Below are 21,279 nucleotides of genomic sequence, written 5' to 3'. Positions count from 1 at the left end.
CCTTTTGAATGAAATTTTTGCAAACATCCATGTGTTTTTTTTTCTGTTTGAGTATTAAGACACTGAATCCTGATTACAAGGACTATTGTATCGTGTAACCCATTTTTACTGTTATTAAGCATTTCCAGATCTATAACACAGTCCCTATTGAGAGGGAAAGTGCTGTTCCATCCAGATGCTGTAAGACCATCTCCACCGGGCGCGCGCAGTAAGGATTTGGAAGCGCTCCACCATCACTCTTCCCCACACCGGTCGCTCATAAACGCGCTCATAAAATAGCAGCTCGACCCTGGGTGAACAGCGGGTGACCAAATTTAGTCGCCCGCTAGTAGCGCGCACAAATATTTGACATCTGCTTGAAGTGAAAGAAGAATCAAGATTTTTTTTTTTGAATTGACTTTTTATGGTTCCATGGAACTGGACATTGATGATGGACATTTTCATTGTACTGGCCACAACCCGGATTGGCCCAGGTTCCCCGGGGGATGTTCCGTTGAAAGGATATTGGCGGTACCTATGAATATGGGCAATATTGGTGTTAAATTTCACGATTTTCAAAATCACATATGGAAATCACGAAAATGGACATTGTGAGTGGACTGGCCACAATCCGAATTGGTCCGGGTTCCCCCGGGGATGTTCCGTTGAGCGGACATTGGCGGCACCGTATGAATATGGGCAATATTGGTGTCAAACTTCACGATTTTCAAAATCACATGTGAAAATTACGAAAATTGACATTTTCAACGAACTGGCCACAACCCGGATGGTTCCGGGTTCCCTGGAGGATGTTCCGTTGGAGGGACATTGGCGGCTCCGTATGAATATGGGCAATATTGGTGTTAAATTTCACGATTTTCAAAATCACATATGGAAATCACGAAAATGGACATTGTGAGTGGACTGGCCACAATCCGAATTGGTCCGGGTTCCCCCGGGGATGTTCCGTTGAGCGGACATTGGCGGCACCGTATGAATATGGGCAATATTGGTGTCAAACTTCACGATTTTCAAAATCACATGTGAAAATTACGAAAATTGACATTTTCAACGAACTGGCCACAACCCGGATGGTTCCGGGTTCCCTGGAGGATGTTCCGTTGGAGGGACATTGGCGGCTCCGTATGAATATGGGCAATATTGGTGTTAAATTTCACGATTTTCAAAATCACATATGGAAATCACGAAAATGGACATTGTGAGTGGACTGGCCACAATCCGAATTGGTCCGGGTTCCCCCGGGGATGTTCCGTTGAGCGGACATTGGCGGCACCGTATGAATATGGGCAATATTGGTGTCAAACTTCACGATTTTCAAAATCACATGTGAAAATTACGAAAATTGACATTTTCAACGAACTGGCCACAACCCGGATGGTTCCGGTTTCCCTGGGGGATGTTCCGTTGGAGGGACATTGGCGGCACCGATGAATATGGGCAATATTGGTGTTAAATTTCACGATTTTCAAAATCACATATGAAAATTACGAAAATGAAATGTTCTAGTGGACTGGCCACGATCCGAATTGGTCCGGATTCTCGCGGGGATGTTCCGTTGAGCGGACATTGGCGGCACCGTATGAATATGAGCAATATTGGTGTCAAACTTCACAATTTTCAAAATCACATGTGAAAATTACGAAAATTTACATTTTGAGTGGACTGGCCACAATCCGAATTGGTCTGGGTTCCCCCGGTGATGTTTCGTTGAGCGGACATTGGCGGCATCGTATAAATATGGGAAATATTTGTGTCAAATTTCACGATTTTCAAAATCACATGTAAAAATTACGAAAATGGACATTTTCAACGAACTGGCCACAACCCGGATGGTTCCGGATTCCCTGGGGGACGTTCCGTTGGAAGGACATTGGCGACACCGATGAATATGGGCAATATTGGTATCAAAATTCACGATTTTCAATATCACATATGAAAATTCTGTAAATTTACATTTTAAACAGACTGGCCACAACCCGGATGGTTCCGGATTCCCCTGACGATGTTCCGTTGAAGGGACATTGAAGGAATTTATTTTTTGAAATAATTTAAATTTTGGATTGTGGATCTTTTCAACTTCAATATTTGTTATTTATTTATTTGTTCCGATAAGGTCCCTTCAACGAAACAACGAATAAACTTTATATGTTCATTTTCGTAATTTCGATAGGTGATTTTGAAAACCGTGAAGTTTGACACCATTATATATAACTTCCCCCGGGGAACTCGGAACTACCTGGGTTGTGGCCAGTTCACTCAAAGAGTTCATTTTCGTAATTTTCACATGTGATATTGAAAATTGTAAAGTTTGACAGCAATATTACCCATATTCATACGGTGCGGCCAATAACCTTCCAACGGAACATTCCTCGGGGAACCCAGAACCATCCGGGTTGTGGCCAGTTCGTTGAAAATGTCCATTTTCGTAATTTTCACATGTGATTTTGAAAATCGTGAAGTTTGACACCAATATTGCCCCATATTATACGGTGCCGCCAATGTCCCCTCAACGGAACATCCGATTCGGGTTGTGGCCAGTCCGTTTAAAATTTTCATTTTCGTAATTTTTATATGTGATATTGAAAATCGTGAATTCTGACACCAATATTGCCCATATTCATACGGTGCCGCCAATGTCCGCTCAACGGAACATCCCCGGGGGAACTCGGACCAATTCGGATTGTGGCCAGTCCACTCACAATGTCCATTTTCGTGATTTTCATATGTGATTTTGAAAATCGTGAAATTTAACACCAATATTGCCCATATTCATCGTAGCCGCCAATGTCCCTCCAACGGAACATCTTCCGGGGAACCCGGAACCATCCGGGTTCCGGCCAGTCCGTTTAAAATGTCAGTATTCGTAATTTTCACATGTGATTTTGAAAATTGTGAAGTTTGACACCAATATTGGCCATATTGATACGGTGCGGCCAATGTCTTTCCAACGGAACATCCCTCGGGGAACCCTAAACCATCCGGGTCCACTAGAAATGTCAATTTTAATAATTTTCATATGTAATATTGCAAATCGTGAAATTTAACACCAATATTGCCCATATTCATAGGAGTCGCCAATGTCCCTCCAACGGAACATCCCCCGGGAAACCCGGAACCATCCGGGTTCCGGCCAGTACGTTTAAAATGTCAGTTTTCGTAATTTTCATATGTGATTTTGAGAATCGTGAAGTTTGACACCAATATTGCCCATATTCATACGGTGCTGCCAATGTCCCTCCAACGGAACATTCCCCGGGGAACCCGGACCAATCCAGGTTACTATCAATCCAGTTTTTTTTTTGGAAATAATTACTTTTGGCTTTGAAGATTTTGGCAAATTGGTCATGCCAATAAATTAAAACAAATTTTATTTCGAAACGTCAAAATAAGCTGATACTCACCCCCGGTGGGGTTGGCAGTGACTATTTTACCAACCCGTTTTATCAACGACCGGTGTGGGAAGGGTGACTAAACTAAAATAGTAGCGCTGTGGGTGAACAAAATAGTCACTCATTTATGTGCGCACCGGTGGAGATGCTCTAAACTCCATTCCTTGTGCCTTGTGCGCTATGTATCGCTAGAACCGCGGTGACAATTTTTTCGTGTCATTTTTCAAGCTCTTCCCAGCAGCTATTATTTGCCGCGCGGGGTCTTGTAAAGACAATTGTCTTTTTGCAGCGCTACTTTTGCGGTGTTCCCTTTGCTCTGATCTGGACAATGCGACTGGACTGCAGTGCAATACCGATCGGCTGGGCATTATTTACATGCGAAGGCACGAGGAATGTATTTTGGGAAAGAGGCGCAAAGGAATATCCCAAGATCGATCACATGCTTGAAGAGCACGTGAAGCAACCGTTTTATACTCATGCGGTTGCTGCTACCTCTGAACTTAAACCTAAGGCTGCCACCCTGAGAAGAACCCATGACTTTCCGCTTATGAGGCGAAACCCGTAACCATTCGGCCACATTGCTCCGGCAGAAGTCTCAGCGGTTAGTCGTGTTTTTTCGCGGTGTGTTTGGTGCGTTTTTCACGGCGATTCCGAGGCGTGTGCGAGCGGACAAGCCCGTTCCGGTGGTTAGAGAGGCCACAATCTGGTCGTCGTGGACACGGCGGCGGTGCAGCAGCGGAAGAGGAACGAGTTCCTGCATCCGAGCAGCAGCAGCAGGAGGAGTGAGCAGCAGCGGCCGCGGAGGCAGCTGAGGCGAGAGACGGTCGTTGGTCGGTGGAATCGGCCCCGGAGAGTCGACTGCGGTCGGCGGACCAGTTTTCGTCCAGGCCAGGTCGGAGACAACCCCGTTGTTTACGTGGCTGGCAGCAGGCAGCACAACAACAACAACAACAAGCGCGCGCAAACGAGCTTCCCGCGCATCCCGCTGCGGGCGGCAGCCAGTGCGGCCAGTTCGGCGGTGAGTGCGAAAGGCGAGTTTTTTGTTTGCTTTTAGTTTTTTTTTTTCTCATAGTTTTTTTTTTCCTGTTAGATTTTTTTTTTCTCATTTCTTCTGCGTTATTTTAGTCTTATTTTTGGTTTTGATTAGTTTTCTTCCGTTTTTTTCCTCAATCATGGATCCGACCGAGTCGGAACACGAGGAATCTGATTTCGATTCAACCATTGATGGTGACGAGGACGTGGAAATGGAGGACTCTGTCTCGGGAGTTCCTTCAAACACCACCAACAGGGACCACTTCCTGAAGGATAAGGATGCTGACGGTAAAGGGGGATCCACGGACGGGTCTAAGAGGAAGAAGCGAAAGCGTCCTAAATCAGATCCGAATCCGGTTCCCCCTCAACCACCGATTCCTCCCTTGACTCCAGACCCGATTCCTCCCTTGACTCCAGAACCGATTCCTCCCAATCCAGATCCAATTCCTCCTAAAACACCGGTGCCGAATCCAGATCCAAATCCCCCCCCGCCCCTGAATCCTCATTCCCAAAAACCGATTCCTCGTCCTCGTCAGTATCAAGAGGGATCGCAAACGGAATGGGTGGTCTTCTTCCGGCCCAAACAGAAGCCGTTAAACTTTGTACAGATCACCAAGGATTTGCAGAAGCACTATCCTGGGGTGGTCGAATGTACCAAGCTGAACAAGAGCAAGCTCCGCGTGATCGTGAACTCCGCGGTGCAAGCTAATCAGATCGTTACTGATCTGCGGTTCAGCATTGAGTACCGTGTTTGGATTCCGGCCCACAAAGTCGAAATCGATGGCGTGGTGACCGATGACAGTCTGTCGCTTGTCGACCTCTCAAGGGCGGTGGGACGCTTCAAGAACCCTAAACTTCCAGCTGTGGAGGTACTCGAGTGCCGGCAACTGGGCAACGTCACCTCCGAGGGTGGCCAGAAGAAGTTCATTCCTTCTGCCTCGTTCCGGGTGACTTTTGCAGGGTCAGCTCTGCCGGACTACATTGAGCTGTACAAGCTTCGGCTTCCAGTTCGATTGTACGTTCCGCGAGTGATGAGCTGCGAAAACTGCCAGCAGTTGGGACACACCAAGACCTACTGCAGCAACAAGAGCAAGTGCTCAAAGTGCGCCGGCCCCCACAAGGACGTGGATTGCCAAAAGCAGGCTGAAAAATGCCTGCTTTGTGGCGGGGAACCGCACAAAACTCGGCAGTGCCCAAAGTACAAGGAGCGCGAGGACAAGATGAAGCGATCCTTGAGGGAACGCTCCAAGAAGTCCTTCGCGGAAATCCTTAGTCAGGTGACCCATCCCAATCGCTTCGCTCCTTTGGCGGACGAAGATTCGGGGGACGAAGAATCCGATGTGGAGGTCCTCTTCCAGAGAGACGAGGAAAGTGACTCTTCCGGGCCAAACCCGAAGCGCAACAAGGCTTCCAAGTCCAGGAAAGCCGCTGGCGGCAAGGGTAAGGAAAGTGACTCGTTGAACTTCGAGGAGGATTTTCCTTTCGGTCCGTCGGGTAAGCCCGCTCCGAAGCCCGCTCCGAAGCCGACACCGAAGCCGGCACCGATTCCTCTCAAACCGCTGAAGCCCGTTCCCAAGCTGCCAAAGATCCCCCTGAAACCGGTTCCTCAACCGAATCCGATCACCGATGCCTTCAAAGGAGTCCTTCCTTTTTCCACAATCGTGGAATGGCTGTGCACTTTTGTGAGTGAACCGACGCGTTTAATCATAAAGCGGTTTGAGCCTCTCGCTAGACACATCGGGAAACAGCTTGCTAGCACGATGCCCCTCTTGTCGTTCATTTCCTTTGATGGGTAATACACCAAAAACGAAAAACGGCATCTCCTTTCTACAATGGAATTGTAGAAGTTTAACCCCCAAGTTAAACGATTTTCAACAATTCGCATTCGAACGGGACTGTGATGTGTTTGCGCTGAGCGAAACGTTTCTTATCGGAGATGAGACGCCAGCTTTCCGGGGGTACAACATCATCACAGAGAGCAGGACAGGGCCAAATAGAGGTGGAGGCGTACTGATTGGGGTCAGGAAATGCCACACTTTTAGAAAGGTCACGCTCCCGAAGCTAGGAGGAATCGAAGCAGTCGCAGTACAGGCCAGGATCAGAGGACTGGACATTTGCATTGTGTCCGTCTATGTTCCCCCACAGGTGTCGTTAACTCGACAAAAGTTGTGGGGTATGCTTGAGCTGTTGCAGGCACCGCGACTGGTTCTGGGTGACTTTAATCTTCACAGCACCGAGTGGGGAAGCCACAAGACAGACCCTCAAGCATATCTGATTCATGAACTGTGCGACGACTTCCAGATGACCCTCCTAAACAGGGACAAGCAAGTTACGCGGATTGCAACACCACCAACGCCAACTTCGTCCGGTACGAAGGCGAGTGCCATCGACTTGTCGCTCTGTTCCAACAGTTTGGCAGTTCTCTGTGACTGGAACGTGCTCCAAGATCCTCGTGGCAGTGATCATTTGCCGATCGCTATTCTGGTTAGCCATGGCCCACAGCAATCGACAACGGTGGAGATGCCTTACGATCTGACGCGAAATATCGACTGGAAACAGTACGCGGAGGCAGTCTCCATTGGAGTTGAGTTGCGAGATGGGTTGGCACCGCTTGAAGAATATGCGTATCTGGCTAATTTGATCTATGACAGTGCGTTACAAGCTCAGACGAAACCCGTCCCGGGACCGTACATCCGAACGCGCCCTCCACTTCCCTGGTGGGACAAGGAGTGTACGGATCTCTCGGCGGCCAGGTCAGAAGCTTATGTGGACTTCTGCAAGTGTGGAATCCGAGCGAACTTCCAAAAGTACAGAGCTCTTGATCGCAGGTACAGTAATACTCTGAAGCGGAAGAAGCGAATGTACTGGCGGGAGTTCGTTGAAGGACTACCAGCAGATACGTCCATGAGCACTCTGTGGCGCGTTGCGAGGGCCATGCGTAGAGGTTCCGTTCCGAACGAGAGTGTGGAAAAATCGGACAAGTGGATATTGGATTTCGCCAAGAAGGTGTGCCCGGACTCGGTGCCGACACAACCATCATTCGACGTTGTTGATGGGAGCGATTCTAATCCTCCCTTCTCGATGGTAGAGCTCTCCATAGCACTATTGACGGGCAACAACACTGCTCCTGGTCCGGACAAGATCAAGTTCAGCTTGCTGAAAAATCTTCCGGACGTCGCCAAGCAGCGTCTGTTGAATCTGTTCAACACGTTCGTGGAGCAGAACATAATTCCACACGAATGGCGACAGGTCCGGGTGGTTGCCATTCAAAAGCCCGGTAAGCCGGCGTCCGACCACAACTCGTATCGTCCAATCAGCTTGCTGTCGTGTCTACGCAAGTTGCTGGAGAAGATGATCCTCGACCGCCTCGAACCATGGATGGAACGAGAGCACTTGCTGTCAGACACGCAGTATGGCTTCCGGAGAGGCAAGGGAACAAGCGACTGTCTAGCCTTGCTGGCCACAGGGATCGACATAGCCCGTGGTAAGAAACAGCAAATGGCTTCTGTCTTTCTAGACATCAAGGGTGCATTCGATTCAGTCTCCATCGATGTGTTGGGAGTAAAGCTGCGGCGGAGCGGTCTCAATCCGACGATGTGCAACTTCCTCATCAACCTGTTGTCAGAAAAACACATGCACTTTGTGCAAGGTGATCTGGCAATCACCCGGATAAGTTACATGGGTTTGGCACAAGGCTCACGCCTTAGCCCATCCATGTATAACTTCTACGTCAGCGACATCGATGATTGCTTGACCGGAGACTGCACCCTTATACAGTACGCAGATGACGCAGTGGTTTCAATCGCTGCCAAGAAGGAAGTCGATCTGCTAGAACCCTTGCAAGATACCCTGAACAACTTGGCCCATTGGGCAGTTGGAAAGGGTATTGAATTCTCTCCGGAGAAGACGGAACTGGTCGTTTTTACGGGGAAGCATGAACCGCCGCAGCTCAATCTTTCTCTCTCGGGAAAGACTATCGAGCAGTCGGACCACTTCATGTACATGGGTACCATCTTCGATCAAAAGGGAACATGGGGGAAGCACATTAACTACCTGAAGCAAAAGTGCCTGCAAAGAACTAATTTTCTGCGCAGTGTCTCTGGCAACCGGTGGGGTGCTCATCCTTCTGACCTGCTTCGACTGTACAAGACAACGATACTCTCGGTGCTGGAATATGGCAGTTTCTGCTTCCAGTCAGCTGCGAAATCACGCTTGTTGGTTCTCCAGCGGATACAGTACCGATGCCTTCGCATTGTCTTGGGATGCATGCACTCAACTCACAACATGACCCTCGAGGTCTTGGCGGGAGTGTTGCCTCTGCGAACTCGTTACTACGAACTGTCTTACCGGTTCCTGATCCGGTGTGATTACAGGAATAAACTGGTAATTGACAATTTTGAAACGTTGCTGAACCTTCACGTTGAGTCTCGGCGCATGCTTCTATATTATGACTTTATGTCATCGTGGGAGTGGAGCCCGAGCACAACGGTACAGCGCACGCCTCCGTTAACCAGCAGCACCCTGATTGGCTTCGACACGTCCATGAAAGCCGATACTCGCGGCATCCCAAACCATCTTCTGCGGGGAGTTGTACCGTCGATCTTCGCATCTAAGTACAACCATGTTCCTCCAAACAACAGATTCTTCACCGATGGCTCCAAGCTCGACGGCTGTACGGGCTTCGGTGTTCATCATGAATCTCATCAGCTGTTCTTTAAGCTGAAGGACCCGAGTTCGGTTTACGTCGCAGAGTTAGCCGCGGTTTACTGCGCACTGCGAATCATCGAGACCATGCCACCTGACCACTACTTCATCTTCACCGATAGCTTTAGCTCTGTTGAGGCTATCCGGTCTCTGAAGCCGACCAGGGAGTCTACGTTTTTCCTCACGGAAATACGTAAGACTTTAAACAACCTGGCGGCTCAGTCATTCAGCATCACGGTGGTATGGGTCCGCGCTCATTGCTCGATTCCGGGTAATGAGAAAGCGGACTTGCTCGCCAAGAAGGGTGCTGAGAGTGGAGACATTTTTGAAAGGCCAATTAGCCTACAAGAATGCTACGGTTTTCCGAGGCAGCGTGCGCTCCTGGATTGGCAAACACAATGGGACGGCGACACCAAAGGACGTTGGATGTATTCCATACGACCTAAGGTGCAAAGAAAAGCCTGGTTCAAGGGAATGGACTTGACGCGTGGATTCATCAGAACGATGTCCCGCCTTATGTCGAACCATTACTCGTCCAAGGCTCATCTTTACCGTATCAACATGAGTGATACGAACTTATGCGACTGTGGGCATGGTTATCAGGACATCGACCATCTCGTATGGGCGTGTCCAGATCACCAGGCTCACAGAATTAAGTTGAAAGATACCCTCAGGGCCCGAGGAAGACCACCAGAAATCCCGATGCGAGACGCGTTATCTCAACTTGACCTTGATGTTCTCTATCCTATCTATCAGTTCCTCTCAGATTCCAAAATATCTATTTAGTTTTCTTCCAGTTAGTTTCTCTTCAGTTAGTTTTCCTCTATTTAGTATAACTCGCCTTCACACAAAGCCGTCGTTTCTGGTTTGCACCGGAAGCAAAGCAAGATCGCCCCAGCAGCTGGACACCGAGTTGCGGCTGAGGACAAAACGCAAAGGCCAGAAGAGCCAACCAAGACCCCTACACAATCCCCCTTCCCTTCCCACGCCTTGTCTTTAACATCAATCCCTTCCCTACTAACCCCGAGTAGGCCGCGGGTAATCGGCTCCCCTCCCACTAACATTTACACACAAGATCCTCTGTAATTATTAAGTTTTTTGTAATTACAAAAGCCGACTCGGTCCTAACCAGGTCCCAGTACCGAAAAGGACCTAATAAAAATAATTTTATGAAAAAAAAAAAAAAAACCATTCGGCCACAGGAGGTTGGCATCCATGTGTTAAATCACCGTTAAAATCAAAAAATAATTTGAAAATTTTACTTATTGATACTGTTGCTACAATGTTAACTTTCACAAAAAAAAACATTTGCAAAAAACATATTTTACAAATTATTTTTAAGTTACTACCGCCAACTAGGAAAAAACAGTCTGAATAGGTAAGGAGATTTTATAGCAATAAATAAAAAAATCGGTGTTCTGTGAAATTGTTTTGTTCTGTTCCTGTTTTAACAAAAGTCATTAAAAACATCATGCAAAAAATGAGTGAATATCTGTCTTAATTCGTTTCATTTGTCCTGATTTGCCCCACATGCCAGTGCCTGATGAAAAATAATTTGATTTGATTTTTTTTCAAGTTTTAAATTATAAATATACGTAGATATCTCAATCTTTTGAAATATATAAAATGAAATAGGAAATATTTAAAGCGCTAGGCATTTTGCAGATCGGTAAACTGAAATTTTAACAGTTTTCCATAATAAACCAAATCAATGCTGATATTAGGCGAATACAAATTAAAATGCTTTAAAATTATTATCGATTCTGAGGTATTCAACTGTTCATATATTTCCACAACCAAATCTGAATTTCCAGACCAAAATTTGTTTTTTTTTTTAATTACGGAAATTCCCGGGACAAATCATAAGCAAATCCCGGGATTCGGGAATTTCCGGTTTTGGAAAAATCCCGGGAATTCCCAGGATGGACGCACTATTAATGAACTCTTCCCTTCCCTTCCCCTCCCTTCAGAAAGTCATCGGGAACCCAGAATTTTAAATTTTTAAACAAATTGAAATGCAGTTTACATTAAATAATTAGAAAGGCGTTTTTCTGCTAATCTATCGTAAAATGTATCGTAAAATGAATAAAATAATAAAAATTCTAATTTATTTTAAAAGTATAGTTTATCCAATAAATAGCTTTAACATTTATTAGAAAATCTATTATTGCTGAGAAATATTGAATTGCAAAAAACATTCACAGCTTTCTGTACGTATTGTAAGCTACGTAATTAAATAAAATACAGCAGGATCGGCAAACAATGCCACATTTAATAACGGAATTATCAGCAAAAGCCCGCAAAAGAATCTGTGAAATAAATGGCTGACACAGGGAAAATCGCTGATATAGCGTAAAAAAATTCATGTAATTTCATCAATGGAATGAGAAAACAGTCAACTTTTGCTATTTTAAGCTAACTTTATCGTCTTTTGACGATGTATCTGCTTCCCGTAAACATTACTAAAATTCCTCAATCCAAAATAGTTTTGCGATAAATTTCAATGCTTTGGTCCCACAAAACTAAAGGGGTAAATTTGTTTTGACAAAACCTTTCAAAAATCTAGGTAATTTATTGTAGAATCAGGTTTTGAAATACAACAAATTTTTATTGAATTGAATTTTAAAAGTTTTTTCCAATATATGTAAAATAAAACCATTTTTCTAAAACATTTATTTCTGCTTCGCTCCACACTTCCCCTCAACAAAATAACTGACGTGGAACCGGGTTTCCCGTCGCTTCGACAACATTTTCCCCCCATTAGCGTGGTGCGTGGTGACAAGTTCACTTAATTACCAAGCTAATTTGATGTAATTCAATTTTACGCACTGCGACTTATCGGATCGAAACACGTGTTAAACAATTATTTGTTTCTGCTTTTTCCTTCACTATTTTTGTTTTGCTCGTGTTGAGCGACGAAGACCGATTCATCAGAGCCGTTCTCGTTAGGTTAATTTAGTGGAAAACCGGCAGGAACGAAGCGGGAAAATTAAACAACAACAACAAGAGCAACAAAAACATTAAGAATGAAACGGGCAAAGGAAAATTTAAATTTTCATCCAATTAATAACCGCCAACGAAGCGTGCCCTCCCCGAGAGCGGGGACATATTCTTAATGGTCTCCTCGTCTCGACACTTCTTGTTCACTTGGCGAATTAACAGACTTTTGATCGTGCGAGCGTCGGTTGAAAAATAAACCGCACTGTGACGGCAATTTGCCACGTTTATCTTTAGCACCGGCTCAATCGTCTCATTACACGCTTTTTAGCGAGGCGCGGAAAAAGCTTCAAGCCGTTAATTGGGTGTTAAGTCGGCCTAACGCGGATCTCTAAATATATCTCGAGCAGGGATGCATTTATCATTAACAAATATAGCCATTTAAATTAAACATGTTAACGCGCTATGAAAGCTGAGCTTTTACTCGGACTGTATTGTATTTGAATTTTGGATACCTACAAAACAAATTTTCACGTCTCCAATATTTAAGTAAAACGTGTAGTTTTCTCTTATCTAACAAAATAACAGACATATATTACAAAAAAAAATGTTGGAATCGAAATCAAATTGGCCAAAATCAGCAACCATCAAACAGAAAAAATGTCATCTGTAGGTTTGGCGATTGATTTTCATCTTCGAAATTTATTTTGAGAACTTGAAAACTTTACAGATTCCACCTTGTGGTGGTTGGGAACATTCTTACACATGCATTGTAATTTTATTAAAATTTTTGCGGGGCTCCAAATTTTTAAAAAATTGCTCCTTAGTACTCAGAACATCAGAAAGTATTTTGATTATCCATCCAACATTTGGTCAATTGAAATTTAAATTTAAATGATAAATAAATACTGACAGTTTTTTTCATCATAAAATCTGAAATACGGCTCTGCCGAGTTGGATATTTCAATAAAACAATTATTGTTTTACCGCTCTATTTTGGCTTCCGTGTGTTGGGTCAACTCAAAAATCAAAACAGTATCGAAAAGTGTTAAAGTTGCACTTTACAGCACTCAAATAAGTGCTATAATTACAGGACAGGAATATATATTTTCAAAACGGAATTGCAAAAAAAACGCATAATTGTCTCATGATTTTGACATTGCGTCATCAAAAAATCTTTTTTGGAGAAAATTTTGAAAAAACATTTTAAAAAACCTACACTATGTATAAACAACGAATGTCCAATAAGGTGCCCAGAAAAAATTACCCCTGCTCCACAAGCGGAAACCCGTTTTTTGGTTGTTTTAAGCAACTGTATAAATTTTGAGCGAAATTGGATGAGATTAACCCATTTATACCCTAGCCCAGGGGTGCCCAACCTTTTGGCCCTGCGGGCCAGATCTAATTTTTTGAAGCAGTGGCGGGCCGGAACTAATGTTCGTAAAAGTTCAAAAAAAATCATAAAATGCTATGCTATGCTTTTAACATTAAATACCCTAATATCATTAACAAAAAAAACATTCAATTTTCGTCGCTGCAATTTTATTTCAAGTTTGAAAAATTAACGGGAGAAGATAAAATTTATTGAATCGAAATTTGGATTCAAATTTTCTTTACGAAAAAACATTTTTTGCGTTGTTGTGCACCTTTATTTAAATATTTTACAAAACATTTCAAAATGGTTTTAAAGACATGAAATGAGCATGAGCATGAGCATGAGCATGAGCATGAGAGACCACCCATGGTTGTCCTTCTCCGTTGCTGAACAGGACCATAATATCCCATCAGCACAACCGGTCACACGCTTCAACGATCAAATGATATTTCCCTTATCAACAGCATGCATGAATGCGCTGAAAAGATAAAACATCACGATCATCAAAACTAGAGCCGGTGCGAATAGGAAACAGTCGTTGGCCACCAACGGCGCCCGCCATGTCAGTTTGTAGATCTCGAGGGAATGGGACGGGAATGTTAGTTAGCACAGGCTGCTACCAAGGGTGGGTTCTATACGATATCCACACCCCCGCGTGTGCCGGAAAACTACTTCTACTTGGGATTTTGTTAGTGGGTAAGGGTAATGGCCAGGATTCAACATAGAGGATGATGATGCGACCCAATAATCAATAAATTTCGTTTAATGGTGTGATGTATTATGCATTCTCAAGGCAAATAGTCGGATTATGCGAATGAGACTATTCCCGGTTATTTGGTGTTGAGTTTAGCATAAATGATTTAATCTTAGACAGCCGGCTGTGGAAAGATAAAACCAACTAAAATGCGAAAACGCGAAACCGCCCGGATCGAAATACACACACAATCGGGGGGACAACAAAGACGGAAACGGCAACGAAAATCCTGCGCGAGGACCGCGACGCACACCGTTCAAATTCTCCAACTCAACTGTCAAACATCCCGAAACCGCCCGGATCGAAATACACACACAATCGGGGGGACAACAAAGACGGAAACGGCAACGAAAATCCTGCGCGAGGACCGCGACGCACACCGTTCAAATTCTCCAACTCAACTGTCAAACATCCCGAAACCGCCCGGATCGAAATACACACACAATCGGGGGGACAACAAAGACGGAAACGGCAACGAAAATCCTGCGCGAGGACCGCGACGCACACCGTTCAAATTCTCCAACTCAACTGTCAAACATCCCGAAACCGCCCGGATCGAAATACACACACAATCGGGGGGACAACAAAGACGGAAACGGCAACGAAAATCCTGCGCGAGGACCGCGACGCACACCGTTCAAATTCTCTAACTCAACTGTCAAACATCCCGAAACCGCCCGGATCGAAATACACACACAATCGGGGGACAACAAAGACGGAAACGGCAACGAAAATCCTGCGCGAGGACCGCGACGCACACCGTTCAAATTCTCCAACTCAACTGTCAAACATCCCGAAACCGCCCGGATCGAAATACACACACAATCGGGGGGACAACAAAGACGGAAACGGCAACGAAAATCCTGCGCAAGGACCGCGACGCACACCGTTCAAATTCTCCAACTCAACTCAATGGTTTTAAAGACATGAAATTTAGAAAAAGTGGAGAAGAATAAATATCTGATAGTTTTTAATTCGCCATTCTTAAATTTTCTTAGAATTATTGAAGTAAATAAAAAAAAATGCTGTCTGATTTCTTGACTCATTTTGAAAGATTTTTAAATATTTCAAAAATATGTACAGCGATTTTTATTTTCGATATGAATAATTTGCTTTTTTGAAGCTTGTTTTCATCAAACTTTATCATTGCTTTTTTGAAGCTTTTTTTCATCAAACTTTAGCATTAAAAAGATGTTCTGAAAAAATATATTATTTTTGCTTACTCATTTATGAAAAATCAATTTCAATCAAAATCTTCAAAAATGTAACAATTCATTTAGAAGTAAAAACAGCCAAAACTAAAAAAAAAAAAAAAAAAAAAAAAAAAAAAAAAAAAAAAAAAAAAAAAAAAAAAAAAAAAAAAAAAAAAAAAAAAAAATTTGAAAACTTTTTCTTACTCTTGTCTATTCCATAGTTATAAGTAATAATTTTTCGATTGAATTACGATGTAAAACACAGCTGAAAGGAACACCAAAACTCTGTTGTGCACCTAAATGAACTCATTGTAACTTGATTATTCACAAATAAAACCGAACTGAATTGAAAAAAAATACAAAGGCAAAATCCTAACAAAACGTAGAATTAGAAACATTTTATGTCAAAAGCAAAAATTAAACAAATAAATGTTTCGTTACAATATCTGAAAATTTGATCTCAAGATTATCTTTTAAATTTGGACATTAAATTTATTTACAATTTATGAACAGCCTTTAGGGTCGGTCAAAGAACTATTTTGAAAAGCTTTCGCGGGCCGGATGAAATGGCTTCACGGGCCGGATCCGGCCCGCGGTCCGGACGTTGGGCAGGCCTGCCTAGCCTAAAGTTGGCGAAAAAAATGTTTTTCATAAAAAATGACTTTTTAAAATTGCTAATAACTTTTCAGGATCGAGTTTAACGGTTTTGGTATGTTCTAAAATGTTGTAGAGCATTAAATTTTCAATAAGAATCTCACTTTTGGGAATGTTTGGATGGGAGTAGCGCACCGTGCAGACCAAACCGTAAGAAACTTGGGTTTTCTATACATTTTTTCGATTTTTCCCATACAAACTTCACCTCCGTGTATCAATAGGTAAATGATGACCGATTTTGCTCATATTTGGCCTAGAGTCCTAAAATAGGTCAAGGAACAATATTCAGCTTGTGGAGCGAGGTTTCGAAAAAAAAGTCCCATATTCTGGGCACCCTAATGTCCAACTAAATTTTATTCAAAAGTTGCTCAGATTTACAGAATTCAATTTTTTTTTGTTTCAAACAAATATTGAAACAATCAAAAAACAGAAAATAAAAAAACAGCTTATGATTAAAAAAATAAATAAAGGGGAATTTTTCGATTTCGAACTGATAATTTTGAAAGAATGTGTAAACATTAAAAACAACTCATTTTTGAAAACTAGAATAAAAATATTAAATAACTGTAAGGTATGGACAAAAATATCGCAGCCAACCGATGTTTTTTTTAAATAATGATCTTTGAGGAAAACTTTGTTTTTTTTTAATCATTATCTTCTTGAAAAAACCATTCGAAGCTTGATTTTCAAGAAAATCATCAATTTCCAAAAATAATTTTTGAAGATAACAAATTTTATTCAATTTTTGTAAGAAAAAAATCTCTTAAAATAACATGTGCCAACCAACAACATTTCTGCGCGGCTCAACTCTAGAGGAAGTATGAAGATTGGAATTCCAAAAATCACTGGAATTTTCAAAAATATTTAAACAGAGCCGAATGGATTTTCTCCAAAGTTTGTATGAGGAATTAGTGCTGTTCGATACTCCCACACAAAGCTTTCGAAATTTCGACTTTGTTTGTGATAGGTGACAGAACACTCCAATCGTCTTCACCACGACAATCTGATTTTGACATTCTACTTTCGTTTTTTTACACACAAACGAATGAGTGTTACGCAAAGTCACTCACACAGTTATCGACCTCCCTCTAGAAATACGTTCGCTCAGAGAACGGTCGTTTGACATTCTACCGAGATTCCGATCATCTCTCCCATGATCGCATTCAGATGGCTTCTGTCACCACGCAGCAAACACAAGGAAGAGAGAGACGAAAAACGAGAGAAAGAGAAAGAGCACGTTGTCTCGTTCGGGCGGCTGCTTGAGTGGTGCTCATTTTTCGTTCGTTTCGTCTTTGTGTTTACGTTCACCGACCGTCGCCAAGCAATGACGAACATGATGGGCGCTGTGCGTGAGTGATCAGATTTTGTTTTCGGAATCGCTGACAGAAAGTTCTTTCAAATATCTAGCAGTCCCATTCAGTGATAAATCCCTTTTCAAGCATCGATCCTGACCAGATAACGTATCCTACTAATCCTATTTCAGATTCCTGGCGCTTGTGGCGTGTAAGCACATCGTAAATAAGCTGCCCTAGTAGCAACAAGCGATACCAACATCCCTGTCCCTTAAATTCTACAAACTGACATGGTGGGCGCCGTTGGTGGCCAACGATTGTTTATTATTCGTATATTTTTTTCTAGATGGCAATCCTTTTCAGCAAGTTCGTACAGACAGAAAAAAGCCAGACTAACCCTGCTTCTGGTCGGCGGTTGAACTCATAATCCAACACGGTCGTCAGTTTGGATCCAAGTTTTCGGACGCCCGGTTTCAAGAAGAAATCTCAATAGAGCCGGCCAAGACCTGTGGATTGTTAGAGCGAATGGTTTCGTGGTTTCTTGTTCTGATAAAAAAAACTGCAGAACCAAATCACACACAATTCAGATTTCAAGATCTAATGAAATTACTTGCAACGATAAATGAGGCTTTCTTTTACGCTCTACCTGCACAATGATCATGTGTTTGTTCATTTTGATTATTAATAAATTATTTATATTCTGTTTAGTCTCCCTCTATTGCATAATAAGTACTGATAAATAAACATAATGGAATACTCACTTTAAGTGACTTAGTTCCGCTCACAGATTATCTCGACCGCGTTCGGCTCCATCAGAATCGGCTCCAAACATCGAAGCACGGCCGAACCAAGAATTTCATCCAATAGCACGTGAATTAAACTAAAAATAAAGATCAATCGTAAATATCTCCTTCAAATATCTACTTAACTAAGGTAACGCACTTTTCATCCGACACAAACCGCCACAAATTCATCTGCAGATAGTGCGCATCGACCTGAATCTGCTGCAGCCCGTACTTGCTGAACGTCCTCAGCCGAACACACTCCAGCAGCGTCTTCAAACAAATCTTAATGATCCCGGTGATGATCGAAACCTTGGAAAACTCCACCGAGCTAAAGATCTCAATCTTCTCCGAAAACAGCCGATGAATGTTCGACACGAAGCTGTTGTCCATCTGCGAGGGCGTGTACGTGGACCACGTGGACCGGTACTGGGACTGCTTCGAGGCGGTCAAGCTAAAGTGCGTCTTGCGGCTGGAATCGCTGCTGGCGGCCGTCCGCATGTCGTTCGTGTCGTACAGCTGCCCCAGCACGTTATCGATCGTGGCCAGCTCCTCGACGACGCGCTTCATGACGGCGCGGACGGAGCGCGGCTCCAGGCAGTTGAGCCAGTCCCGCGTTTCGACGCTTTTGCGCAGCATTTGGGATAGGTTGAGGCCCTGCAGTCGGACGTAGGAATCGAGGAGGTGTTGGGCCGAGTCGCGCATCTCGGCGCACAGTTCCGTCTCGTGGACCAGCGTGGTGCTGTTTTCCGAGTCGATGTCGTACAGCTCGTCCACCAGGGAGATCTGGAGGGGGAAGATTGTTGAATTTTTAGTATTTTAGTATTATTTCAAGTGACTTACCAGCTGATGCACGCCACTCTTGTCCATTTCAAGACACATTTTCGACAGAATCAGCAAAAGCGTTGGCGGACTGGACGAATTGATGTTCCCGAATCCGTTCATGGTGCTGCAAATGTGGCGCAAAAATCCGACCAGCAAACTTTCACGGATTCCCTCGATGCAAGCCGCCCCCTTAGTGTCGGCTTTCAAATTGAAGGACCAATCTGGTTGCAGAAATATGAGCAGATCTTGCAACAGTCCTTTTACCTTCTCCATCGTCGAGACGTACAAGTTGGAAATGAGCTCCTTCAAGCTGGTTTGAGGAGCGGTTTGAGAAGAGTCGGATTTGGCGGAAACCAACGCAAGTCGGATCGAGCTGAGATTATCAGAAAAGTGATCTTTCAGCGATTTCATGTGCGCTTTGCACAGCTGGTAAGCCGCATTGATGATGATGTCGATTCCGGATTTGCCCATGTCCAGCGCTCGACACAACGAACGCATGGCCGTCAGTCGCCGATGCAATCGATCGAGTCCTCGCAGAATGATTTGCGAATCGCCATGACCAATTTCCACCTCGGCACGATCCTGCACCAGTGCCAAATATTCGTCGATGTTCGTATTGACAAAGTTGTTCAAATCTACCCGGGCAACCTGCTCAAAATCATCCGCCTCCTGCTCGATGTGCTTCGTGAGAAACATGTCATTGTACGAGCTAATGACCAACGTAAGATCGTTCAAAAATCCTTCAATCCCCAAATCAATAAACTCAATCATATCGCGATCGGTCTGATCCTGCAGCATAACCAACTGCTCGTGCAACCTCTTCGTAGCGCACTCAAGCATCTCCTTAGCCAACGCCGAAGGCTTCTCATCCAGCTGTAGCAGCAACTCCCCAATCTCAGTCAAAGACTGAGCCGTTTTCCCAGTTTTTACAAACTCCTCCTTCAACAGCTTCTTCAGCCCCTCCAAAATCTGAACACAGTCCTCCTGAATCCCCTGGAACGACGGTTGCTTCCCGTACTGCTGCAGCACCTTCTGGGCGTGCGCGTACTCCTGAACGGCCTGCTGGTAGTTGCCCTCCTCAATCAACGTTTTCAACTTGGCCGGAAGCGACGACAAAAACTGCAACTTCTTCAACAGCTGGTGCTTCCCGGAAAGACGCGTCAGCTGGTTCCGCGTGCCCTGCAGCGTGTCCGTAATCTTCTCGCTAAACTCCGTAATTTCCGCCATGTTCGACATCAGCAGGTTCATCTCCCCTTCCATCGACCGGAAGTCCGTCTTCATCTTGCGGATCGTGTCCGTCGCCGAGATGAATTTGTTGTAATTTTCGTACACCAGCGTTTGCATGTCACTGTGCAGCGTCTGCGTCTGGCGGACGATCGTCGATTCCGTGTCCATGATCTGTTTCAGAGAGCATTCCTGTTTCGGGAGACATTGGTTTACTAGAATCAAAACAAACGAAAGAATACGGGACAAACCTTCAGCAGCTTTTGGAGGTAGCGATCCGGATCAAAGCAGGGACTGTCCATGTCGTACGGGTTGGTAGATTTTTCACTCATATTTAATTACTTGGTTAATTTACAAGATTTTGTTAATTTAGTTAAATTCCTGTTCAAAATTCTTATCATCCGATTTCTCATCAGTGAAAAACGATGACGTTGTCGTTGACAGCTTGTTTGTTTTGATGAGTAGAACCCTACAAAAGTCAATCGAAGAAGTGGAATCGGACGGCCAGGTCGAAAAAATATGCATAAAGCGTTTTTGACATAAAAAAATTAAGACCTGAAAATATTTCTAAAGCAGATTAATAGGGTCCTAAAGCCCTTTGTCAATTTTTATGTACAACGGTAAAAAACACGATTAAAAACCATTTCTGATCACTTCTGATCTGATCTGATCATTTCATTATAATGCAAAAAAAAATATTGACAAGACAACATTTTTTCGATGGATCAACTATAAGGCTTTCTAGTCAGAAATTTACCAACACATTCAAAGTTTGTTTACATTACAGCTGGACGTTTGTTTGCATCAGGTTTCCTATCTCTTTCTAGCAAAAGTTTTTCGTCAGGCGACTTCTAGCTGGTTTTTTTGACTGGCAGCCCGATATGTCAGCCAACATACTTCGCAGGGCTGTGACAGCTCGAGCTCGATCATTGTTTGCATCAGGACACTGTGACGAGGAGTTCGTCATTTTTGGGTTAAATTATATTTTTTTTCACTGGGCCTAGAAAGCCTTATGGTCCCCTTGGAACGAGCTGTCAAGAAGGAACTTTTCTGTCAAGAAGGACCGCGAGGTTAATTTTTCCAAATTGATTTAAAAATCCATTTTAAACTCTTTGTGG

General features: G+C 43.7%; 1 protein-coding gene across 1 annotated transcript in view; it reads right to left on the bottom strand.

The window, feature by feature from the left end:
* LOC120413253 (vacuolar protein sorting-associated protein 51 homolog) overlaps window positions 1-20,615 on the bottom strand; it is a 46,827-nt gene extending 26,212 nt beyond the window's left edge. Inside the window, exons 1-4 of the mRNA XM_039573982.2 lie at window positions 20,413-20,615; window positions 18,956-20,353; window positions 18,273-18,898; window positions 18,092-18,210 (exon numbers count right to left, since the gene is read on the bottom strand). Of these exons, the coding sequence (XP_039429916.1) occupies window positions 18,102-18,210; window positions 18,273-18,898; window positions 18,956-20,353; window positions 20,413-20,493 (2,214 nt within the window). The 5' untranslated portion in view covers window positions 20,494-20,615 and the 3' untranslated portion in view covers window positions 18,092-18,101. The remainder of the gene's footprint in view (window positions 1-18,091; window positions 18,211-18,272; window positions 18,899-18,955; window positions 20,354-20,412) is intronic.
* Between the last annotated feature and the right edge of the window lie 664 nt (window positions 20,616-21,279).

Source organism: Culex pipiens, chromosome 3, assembly GCF_016801865.2.
Source record: "Culex pipiens pallens isolate TS chromosome 3, TS_CPP_V2, whole genome shotgun sequence".
Lineage (NCBI taxonomy): Eukaryota > Metazoa > Arthropoda > Insecta > Diptera > Culicidae > Culex > Culex pipiens.
The sequence above is the reverse complement of the archived record's forward strand: the minus strand, read 5'-3'. Positions and strand labels throughout refer to the sequence as shown.